The sequence below is a fragment of the Gadus macrocephalus genome, chromosome 4 (assembly GCF_031168955.1).
Source record: "Gadus macrocephalus chromosome 4, ASM3116895v1".
Taxonomy (NCBI): Eukaryota; Metazoa; Chordata; class Actinopteri; order Gadiformes; family Gadidae; genus Gadus; species Gadus macrocephalus.
In genome coordinates this window covers 26091801-26103257 of record NC_082385.1, presented here as the reverse complement: position 1 = coordinate 26103257, position 11457 = coordinate 26091801, and the positions used below count along the sequence as shown (strand labels likewise).

At 45.1% G+C, this 11457-nt stretch overlaps 1 protein-coding gene across 1 annotated transcript in view; it reads right to left on the bottom strand.

Annotated features, from left to right (window-relative positions):
* Positions 1–255: 255 nt before the first annotated feature.
* Positions 256–11457, bottom strand: part of satb2 (SATB homeobox 2) — a 26762-nt gene continuing 15560 nt past the window's right edge. The window contains exons 9-12 of the mRNA XM_060050779.1: positions 9822–10034; positions 4480–4632; positions 3950–4132; positions 256–1769 (exon numbers count right to left, since the gene is read on the bottom strand). Of these exons, the coding sequence (XP_059906762.1) occupies positions 1113–1769; positions 3950–4132; positions 4480–4632; positions 9822–10034 (1206 nt within the window). The 3' untranslated portion in view covers positions 256–1112. The remainder of the gene's footprint in view (positions 1770–3949; positions 4133–4479; positions 4633–9821; positions 10035–11457) is intronic.

The window sequence follows — 11457 nt, the reverse complement described above, 5'->3', positions numbered from 1 at the left end:
CCAATATATTGTGCCAAGTAAAAGTGGCAAGTGCAACATATTAGCTGTCTTAGGGAAATCAAACAGTACTTCAACTTTAAATGTAATCAATAGTAAAGGAATTTTCCTAAACTGTAAACTCCACCCAATAAAAACACAATCTCAATAGAGCTGGCATGGTTTACTGCAGATGCTTTTTTTTTCAATAGTTGTGGACTTTAAACTCACGCTAATGATTGTCCATTTGTAATTGTAGCAGTAGAGACATTTAGGAAGTGCTTAAAAGATATTTTTAATCCAAACTGTTGTGGTCCTTTAACACAGAGATCATGGAAAGTGTAGGAACAAGGTTGAACCGTCACTGATTCAACAGCTTTGTTTTCTTATTCATCATCATCATATCCTCCATGTTTTATCAAAAGGCTGCATACATTGTGTTTGTTAGCGTCCTTCACAAGTTTTGATATTTGTGCGTGTGGATTGTTTTTTCATCGGGGCATACAAAACAAATCAGTGGATAAAAACTGAATATGGAATATTCTGTTACTGTTATACATACATTTTACATATTTTGATGAACATTTCTTGAGGCTTTATTGTTCCAGCTTTCTCCGATATTTACTGTCCTAATAAAGTAATGATGTTAAAAAATACAACCATCAATGACAACACATTTGAACTTCAACTGAAGGACAGATATCAATAAATAGTGGAGGAACAAGATGTGAGAAACACTGACAGCCACTCTAATCCGTGGGTACTGCAGTTCAGGCCCATTAGTAAGCTTCACAATGCATGTTGGGAAAAAAACGAACAAAAGGACAACCAAAAAAGTCCCAAAGTAAACAGGTGAAGACAGGTGACCTGCTGTTTATGTTGTAAGACAGAGAAGCTTGTGGCTGTGGCTTGCCTCCTACTCAGCGGTGAGGTATCAGCTTTTCAATCCCTTTTGACCTCAACGCACACACTGCACTCTAACAAGCAGTGCGGCCGAGCGACTCGTCCAAGTGCAACCTCTCAGTTCACAGTTCGCTCTCTCAAAGGACTGGAAGGCCTTTTTACACCGCAGCCCGGCTTCTCAGCAGCTGCACCCCAAATGCCCGTTACCCAGCACCTCCTTCCCTGGTCCCCCATCACACCACAGTCCTGCTGTCTATGCTGCTTCCCAAGTCAGGGGGGCTCCGGGTGCCGCTCCTGGGGGCCATCACTACATCTTCCGGGGGTGGTGCTTCTCCATCTCTCCCCTTGCCCCTCTCTTCCTCCGGCTGCTCCCCTGCCCCGTTCCCCCTGCTCTGTCTTAGGCCCCCCGCTCCTTCTTGTGGACCCGGCGCCCTGCTCGTCTCCACGGACCTTTGGCCGTCCTTGCCTGCCCCCTCGTCCTCCGACCCTGACAACCCCTTCTCGCCGCCGTCGTGGCTGTGGCTGAGGCCAGGGTCCGGGCCTCCCCAGTCCTCCTCCTCCTCCTCTTCGTCCTGGGGGGCCGAGCCGCGCTGCTTGGCGTGGTAGCGCTGGTTCTGGAAGAACTTGACCACGGTGTGCTTGGGCAGGTCCAGCTGGGCCGACAGCGTGTGGACCGCCTCCTGGTCCGGGTAGAGGCCCACGTCCCCGATGAAGCTCTGCAAGATGCCCAGCGCCTCCAGGGAGATGCGCGTCCGAAAACGAGCCCTTCTGGGGCCCCCCGGCGGAGGGCCGTCCTCGGGGCTCCGGTACACCCTGGAGAAGGACGGCGGCGGGCCTTCGGGTGCCGGCGAGGGGTCCTTCAGAGGCGGCATCGGGTGTCTGTGGAGCGCCTGTTGAGATAAGAAAATCGATGAATACTCTGCATAATGATGCCCTTATGAGAATATAGGCACAGACGTGCAAGGACATAACCGAGAGCTGGAGGATGACTAATGGTAACTGAAATACTCAGGAAATGGCCTTGCAGACTCGAATAGTCATTATAGCAAAGCAAGCATGTGAATGGGGGGCCTTCATAGGACATTTAAAGTTAGTTGTAGTATTATTGCGTAGCCTGATTGGGTAGACCCCCCCTCTAGCCTGGAGACCATCCTGATCACATGAACCAACATTCTGTTTCACAACACGGATCAGGCTGGGGGCGGGACTCCTTGCCTTGACAGACAAACTTCTCAGCCAATCAGTGTAACAATCCAGTCGGAAGACAGGCTGTTCATTGAGACACAGTGCACGATGTTTGATCGACTCGATTCAAGTTATGCATCCACACAGACAAACACACACATACACATATACACAGACACTCATCCTACGCGCACACACACACACACACAAACACACACACACACACACACACACACACACACACAAACACACACACACACACACACACACACACACAAACACACACACACACACACACACACACACACACTCATCCCCCCAAGAAACACACACACATATTTACACACATTCATCCTAAACACACACACACACACACACATGCAAACACTTATCCCACACACACATATACAAACACGCACACACCCATCCTAAAAACACACACACACACACACAGACACACACACACACACACACACACACACACACACACACACACACACACACACACACACACACAAACACTCATACACATACATGTACGCACCCACTCATCCTACAACCATGCACACATACACATACATATGCACACTCATCATACAAACACACACCCGCAAACACTCATCCAACACAAACACATACACACACATACATATACATACACACTCATCCTACAATCACACACACACACACGCACACACACACACATTTACACATACACTCATCCAACAAACACACACAGACACACTCATACGCATACATATACACACACACTCATCCTACACAAACACACACACACAAACACAAGCACACACACACACATACACACACCCACACACCCACACACACTCATCGCACAAACAGATCCAACCCTCCCAGGTCTTATTAGCTGGGTGGGGTGGCACTCCCAGAACACAGGAACCCAGCCCTATAAATCTGCGGTTCAAATGAAAGGCCTTAAATAAAGATAATGTTCATTCCTCTCTCCCTGTGTCTCAATAATGATAGGGTAGGTGTTGGACAACATTGAGGTTGGGCCAGACGGCTACTGGAGTTGATGAGGGAGTAAGTAGTAGGGTGTGTGTGTGTGCTTGTGTGTGTTTGTGTGTGTGTGTGTGTGTTTGTGTGTGTGTGATTTTTAGTTATGACTTTTTTTTCGATGACTTATGGGACACAAACAGGAGGGAATGGGAGGGAAGTTGTGGAAAAATTGACAAATATAGGAAATAAACTGAGAATATTGACAATCTTTTTTTGAATAATTATATTGAGACCTTTGCTAGGGTTTTCTTTGACTGTAAAAAACACTTGAGCAATGATGCATAAAATATGAAGCTGACTGTTCAAATAACCCGATAAGCAAATGAGCTACATATGCACCTTTTATGAATATTGTATCTTGCTGAGTCAGAAACACACACACACACACACACACACACACACACACACACACACACACACACACACACACACACACACACACACACACACACACACACACACACACACACACACACACACACACACACACAAACAACGCCTGGTTAACAGATGAACAATAAAATGTTAAAGTAAAGGCAAAGTGTCTCTTTCAAATCTCTCGGTAGCGAAGAATTATTCAAGAACATGCCAACGGGTAAAATGTGAAGCTAGTTTTCTCAAACGATTTGATTGCTGATAACTGCTATAAAGATTAGCATTGGTTAGCCTAGCTAGCACCTCCGTGCAGCGTAATAAAACGTTTGAAGCGGCTCACGAGAAAACATGTCTATAAAACCGTGGCGACACACCTCAAGAGTATTCTGAATTAAAAAAAACGGAAGTTTCCGGACTCACAATGCGTCGGGCCCCCCCCTCCACACTCACGAGGGCCTCGCTGCGGCTTTACCTGAAGGTCCGCCGGCTGCGGTGGGCGGTCTCCATGGTGATGTCGGGACTCCTCCTCGTACGCGTGGTCCCGCTGGGACGCCGGCAGGGACAGGAAGCGGCGGATGTTGGACAGGTTCTCCCACAGCGTCCGGTTCTCCAGGCCGGGGCTCTCCTTCCAGCGCAGCAGCTCACACAACCAGCCCTGGGAGGGGGGGAGGGGGGGAGAGAGAGGGGGGGGAGGGGGGGAGAGAGAGGGGGGAGGGGGGAGAGAGAGGGGGGGAGAGAGGGAGAGAGAGTGGGGGAGAGAGAGGGCGGGGGGGAGTGTGCTTTCTTTTACTTTCTTCAACACGTTTTAAGTTCTACGTCATCCTTCCTAATCCACCCTAACAGCACTAGTCTTGTGTGTTTGTGGCTATGACGTCGCTAAATCTTCCGGGTTTGTGCTTCTCTTTCTGCATTGCTGACCCGTAACCCAAACATTAACGAGGACCAGAGCATGGCCGACGTATCGAGGACCGAAACAAATACTGAGACGTTCAGAGGACCCACCTGGCTTTTGTTGGCGGCCACCTTGGCGAACAGCGCCTGGGAGACCTTGGCCCGCTTCATCTCCTGGTGGATCTCCTCGTAGATCCCCGGGGTGATGCTGGCCCCGGCGGTGGGCTCCAGCGGGGGGGCAGCGCAGGGCGGGCTGGGCTTGGTCTGAAGAGAGGAGGAAGAGGGGGTCCATGAGCATTCAGCCACGCTGATGGAGGGGGAGGACTGAACCTGGCAATGTTGCTCTTCCTTGCTATCCAATAAACGTTTGACCTACATTGATTGCATTGACCTCTGTGTGTGTGTGTTTGTGTTTGTGTGTGTGTATGTGTGTGTGCCATCAACGGTATTTAGCATGTGTTCATCTGATAGTCTGTTTGTTTGTTTATCAGAGGTGCCTGAGAACCTGTGTGTGTGAGTGTGTGTGTGTGTGTTTGTGTGTGTGTGTGTGTTTTTTCTTGTGTGTGCGTGTGTAGGTGTGTGTGTAAGCGTGTGTATGTGTCTGCGTGTGTGTGTGTGTGCAGTGTTTCCCCTATATGCACCTAGCAGCGGCAGTACGCCGCTGCTAGGTGCATATAGGGGAAACAGCTACAACATTGTTTTCAGCTATAGGGGAAACCAGCTACAACATTGTTTTCATCCAAACGAGCCGTCTTTAGCGAACGGTGAATTGCATTGGCTTCTACGAGCATTCGGCTTTCAGCCGCGAGTTTAGGGACCGTCTGCAAAGTGCAAAACTGAATTGCATTGGCTTCTACGAGCAGTCGGCTTTCATCCGCGAGCTTAGGGACCGTCTGCAAAGTGCAAAACTGAAAACGACCACAATGGTACAATTTCAATAGCATCGCCATTATTGACTCTAGAGCCCCAAAACTTGTTCCATAGAGGCATGGCCTCTTCATTGTCCTACTACAACCTTTAATTTTGAAAAATATATCTATTTTTTAAGATTTTTTATTCAGGAACAATTTCAATAGCGTTGCCATCAGTGGCGAAGCTAGACCTTTTTGAAGAAATGTGCCTTAGCCCACCCTATCGTTTCGTCCTCAAATCTAACATTCTACCGTTTTTTTTACACAAGCAATGAGAGGATGGATGCTGTACACTAATGAACAGGCTCAAATGGGCTAGTGAAATCGAGCGCCACCTTCCTTCAGGAATCTCTAACCTCTGATTGGTGGGTGGGCGTATCCTGTTTGACAAAACCAACAATGCAGCACGAGCGCACCTAACATAGTTTCTGCTGTTTTGTCTGTCAAAGAGGCTCGCTAGTCTTTATCAGAAAATCCACGATTTCCAGCTGTGTTACCCTGCGTTCACACCAAAAGATGCAAAAAGTTGACGCGCGGCACGATCCCATTCAAAGTGAATGTAGAGACGCGTTGCTGCTTTGCTGCCGCAGCATTTGCTGCCGAGAAAACCGGCAGCAAAATTTGATTTGCGACGCGGCAAAATCTGATTTGCAGCGCGGCATGCTGCCCGTGCCCGGCAGCGGGCGCGTTCACGTATTTTGCGGCGCGTCAAATGCTGCTCGAGTTGAAATATTTCAACTTTTCGGCAGCAAACGCGTGATGACGGCATGTCACTCAGTTGCCACTGAGTGACATGCCGTAACAGCCAATCAGTGTTACTCCCTTGGAGTGACCTAGAGTTCACTACCGTTACATTTATTTAGTAACTCGAAAAACCCCACAAATCAGCATTCTGTAGTGTAGTTGTGTTTACAGTTAAACTAAACTATGAGTATGCTAAAGGGCTAGAATAACAACCCCAAACAAAACCCAGTTGGGTGCCAGGCAGCACCAGCCTTCCAGGCTCCGAATGGTCTCATGAACCCATAAACGACGGGCATTCCGACGTCTCTCCCTCTTCCACAACAGGTAAAGACATGCAATGCTCGTAATGTCGGCCATGGTTGTGAATGAATTCAGAAGCACAGCGGGCAAAACTTGCCGTGCCGCGAAACTTCCCGCGCTGCAAAACTGCGGCGCAGCAAAACTTTTGCTGCGCGTCAAAACCTTTGCTGCGCCGCAAAACTTGATTTGCTGCGCCGCAAAACTTCGGCGTCAACGCGTTCGGGCAGCAAATGCATCTTTTGGTGTGAACGCAGGGTTATAACATGACCTGGTAATAATAATACTATAATTTTAAAACCTTGACATAATCTGTCAGATCACAAGACGATTCTATATATGCCTCTTCTTGAATTGCTTCATGTTTTAGTCGGCAGAGCCTTGTAATGCTGCGTAGCATGATAAGCATGATAAGGTGCACGGAGCAGAAAAGTATCAAATATATATTGATATGGGTGCTAATTTTGTGTTGAAAAAATACCCCAGTGAATCATTTGCTCTTGTTTCTCTGTTTTGAGATTTACACAGACTTAGCAGTCTTGTTTAAATGTTACAAATTGAGTTAATAAACTGAAGTTGGAAATAGTTTAAGTTGTTGCAGATGTTATCTCCGTTAATTTTATTAATCTAAATAAATAAATATTAGCAGGTTCTCAATAGTAGGCTATTTCAATTCAGGGAGGGCGTGATAAAATGTCTGTCTCCTAGGGGGGGAATGAAAGAAAAATGAACCACTGGTCTAGAACATGTTGTACTTGTTGATTAGCTCACGTTGCTATGGCAATGAAAACGCCCTCAGCTGATAAAATAATGCCAGCAGTTATTTTTAAACTGAAAATTAGCACCTTTTTTTTTTTGCTTCAGAACAACAATATTTTTTGGCATTAGAAGTTTTATAAAAATGTATGGGTCCCTGAAGGTGAGACAACATAGTTTAGTGCTCCCGAAATAGTGGTCTGTTTCTCATAGTATTCGACTAGTACTTTGATTTTTTTTTTTTGATTTTTTTGCATCAGAAGTTTTATAAAAATGTATGTTGATACAATTTATAAATTGTATGGGTCCATGAAAGTGAGGCGACATCATGTTGTACCAATGTGTTTCAGTAACATATTCAGGAAAATATGGTAATTTTTGAGTGAAACTTACACAAAATAAATTTAATATACCTCAATTTTGTTATTCGAGTTCACAACCATTGATTATTCCTTCATCCAAACAGTCTTTTTTCATTTCATCACATTAGTGGTCCAGAACTGCATTATTTAGCTGACAGTGCCAGCTATTGGCTTAGACACATAACAGCAAAGTAACTAAGAAAATAAAGGTTGTGGGAAAAAAAAAAATCTTACACAGGACTTTATATACTTCATTTACCCATGTGGCTGCCTGGAGTTGAGCCCCCCCAAAAGTCAGAACCTAGACTGGTTGCCATTATTGACTCTAGATCCCTAAAACGTTTTCCATATGCATGGGCTCTTTATGGTCTTACTGCAACCTTATGTTTTGAAAAATATATCTCTACTTATTTCTAAGAAATGTATTTTTAGCAAAAATGTCAATATACTTTTTTTTTAGCAACATTTTCAGTAGCGTCGCCATTATTGACTCTAGAGCCCCAAAACTTGTTCAATAGAGGCATGGCCTATTTATGCTCCTACTACAACCTTTGTGATGGGGAGAGGGGAGGGAGTGGGAAGATGCATTGGTTTGAGGCATAGACCTTTTCGATTGTTTTAGTATTTGGGTTATGGGATTTTAATGTATAGGGTGGTTGTTGATATAAATATTTTTTGTTAAATAAATGTAAATAATGTTTTTAAAGATTATACTTGTAATATGTTCAATCTCTCCTTATTTCCCCTGCTCATTAATGTGCACAAATGTACTGTATGTATGTTGCCAGTAGACACATAGAAACCTCCCGGCAGGGTGCGCTTTGTGAGCACAAAAAAAATATTGCGCGCGAAAAACATAACATTTCACCTCGGCTGCTGCAACTCCATCCTTGGGGAAACACTGGTGTGTGTATCTCAGTCTGTGTGTTTGCGTGCGTGTATGTGTGTATGTAAGTCTGTGTGTTTGCGTGTACCTATTTGTGTGTGTGTGCGTGTGTGTGTGTACATAAGTCTGTGTGTGTCTGTAAGTCTTTGTTTGTGTGTGTGCGTGTGTGTGTGTGTACATAAGTCTGTGTGTGTATCTAAGTCTGTGTGTTTGTGTGCGTGTATGTGTGCATGTAAGTCTGTGTGTTTGCGTGTGTATGTGTGTACCTATTTGTGTGTGTGTGCGTGTGTGTGTGTGTACATAAGTCTGTGTGTGTATCTAAGTCTGTGTGTTTGTGTGCGTGAATGTGTGCATGTAAGTCTGTGTGTTTGCGTGTGTATGTGTGTACCTATTTGTGTGTGTGTGCGTGTGTTAGGGCTGGGCGATATGGGCCAAAATGAATATCTCAATATTTTTTTAATATATCTCGATATATTTTGAATCTCCTCTAGAGCACATCATAAATGCTCGATTCAACCATGTCTGGCATAATGTTACGTCAGTAATAATTCTAGTATTACTGAAACATAAGTCTGCATGTAGATTACATGAAACAACATATTGTTTAAACTCATCAGTGCTTTCTATTGGAACAATTTAGAACTTGCACATAAGAAAAGGAAAATCACAGCAAGTTAGATTTACCAACACAGCATTTATTCAAACCGTTAATTATTTATTAACAGTTTGAATAATAATTATTATATATACACTGCCAGACGAAGGATCCAGTGCTATTCTTTTTCTAAACCAAATCCTCAGTTTCCATCCTTTTTTCTCTTTCTGGCTGTTCTCACTCACCAGTCGGAGGTACACGCACCTACAGCAGCGCGCCTTCCAGACTACGTCACACACGCGCGTCCATGAGAATCTCGTGGACTCGCAATGGGCGGGGGGAGTGAGTTTAGAGAGCCACCGGAAATAGCGAGAGAAGGGAACGCTGTGCGTTAAACAAACCCCGAGAAGCCCAATCCCTATGAGAGCTCCCCACGCTACGGCCATCAGGAGGCGCACAGAGCTTTTATCCGTGATATTATATAACCAATTATATTATATTATATTATATATTATTATATATAGAGCTCCGGGAGTCGCAAACGGCAACAATCACTTTCTCCTCCGTGCTGCAGTTCACCCCGGACTGCACTGCACCGAGTTTGACGGTTGAACGCTGGTTGGCTGTTACGTTACACATGTCACTCAGTGGCCACGCTGTTGAACGCTGATTGGCAGATACGCGTCTCTACGTTCACTTTGTATGAGATCTTGTCGCCCCGTCGCGTGAAAGCACAACGAGTATGCCGGCGGCGGCAAAAAGAAACATTGCGTCCCAATTTATATTCGATGTTCGCGATATGGGCATTTTATACATCCCCTGGAGAACATCTCGCGATACATCGCATATATTCGATATATCGCCCAGCCCTAGCGTGTGTGTGTGCGTGTGTGTGTGTGTACCTGAGTGTGCCTCTGTGCCGGGGCGGTGGGGACCTGACTGTGTGAAAGACTCAGACTGCTGCTGCTGGCCCTCTCTCTCTCCTCCTGGTAGATGCGGTCTCGCTCTCCCTGGGGCAGAAGCAGGAAGCTCTGCATTGACTTCAGGTTGACCAGCAGCGACTGGGAGGCCAGGCGCGGGTCTTCCTCTTTGCGCAGGATCTCCGACAGCAGGCCCTGCTCCACCACAACAAAGAGCACATTTGATCCAATGGGAAGGCCTCCCTAGTTTTATAACTCACGTATGCGTATCATATCACAGATATTATCACCGGTTTGTGGTAATCCCTCCGACGCTACTTCTAACGATTTTGCTCAAGAGTTTTTGTACGTTTTCCGCGGTTTACGTCGTAACGGTTAGTCAGGGTTTAGACGGCCAGAGGTATGGAATGCCATTGGACAGTGGCCTTGTCAAATGCCGTTTGAACGTGGTCATGGGACACCCTTTGATGCTGTAATTGTGATGAAAGGCTGAACTACATATGCTTGTCGTGTTTGACTTGGACTTGTTGATTACAGGATGTGGAGATTCAACCTCTTTGCATTGGCAACCCCGCTGAAAAGTATTAGCATGAAATGTTTTTTTCTAACTCACTGATTACGTCAGATACAGGGAGGTGCAGCCTATATGCAAGGGTTTGTGCTTTACTTCTGAAACATGAACCGTTTTTTGGAGAAACATGGATGTGAACAATCTGAAAAACAGCATTTTGACATTTTTCCCTTTAGTTATAGAGACACAAAACATTAGATGTGGATGAAGTTGTTATGTTTTGGTATCTGTTTCCAAATCATTTTAAAATGAAGCCAATCAGAATGTTTACATTAAAAGTAAGTGCTTTATTTAAACTAATGCGCATTTCCCAGAAATGCACAGATAGTTTTCATGGGGTCATTCAGACAACAAATGACAGCTTCATCTGCGATTGATGTTTAACAAAACATCTCTTTTAAAGCCGAATACAACGAGAACAAATGAACGACAGGTCTTTGCACATGCCAATTTAGATATGCTACTCCGTCCCAAATGGTTTACATCAAGTTTCACATACGATAACAAAAGAGACACACAAGCAGGCGCTTGCATTTTCAAAGCTGACATAATCCTCACCTTGCAGTGAACACACCACTTTCAGAGTGCTAGTAAACTGAGGAGCTAAGCTACAGCTGTAATATTAAATGTCTGCTTTTATGGAGCACTTTTCGTTTTCACGCATGAAGTCTTTGTGGAAAAAGGACAGTGTGTATAATTTAAACAAAAACCTTTCAATATATCTCTATTACCTTCATCAAATACATGAACAGATAGCATGCAAAGTAGGTGGCCATTCCAATCCTAAAACACTAGGGTGGTGGCGGGGACGATCCTCACGTCCACAAGGTTTCAAACGTGGATGGGGTCATATTGGCCAAATTGTGATATCTAACCTAACACTACTCCCCTAACGCTGCTGATTCACTATGCCTCATTGGCTATATCCTAAGCCAATCAGAGCGCTTTTTACGTCCCATTATCACAATCTGCCTAAGTCAGCTTTTTGGCTTAGGCCATTGACCTATTTCTTTGACTACTTTAAATTTTTGACTAAATACAAGATTA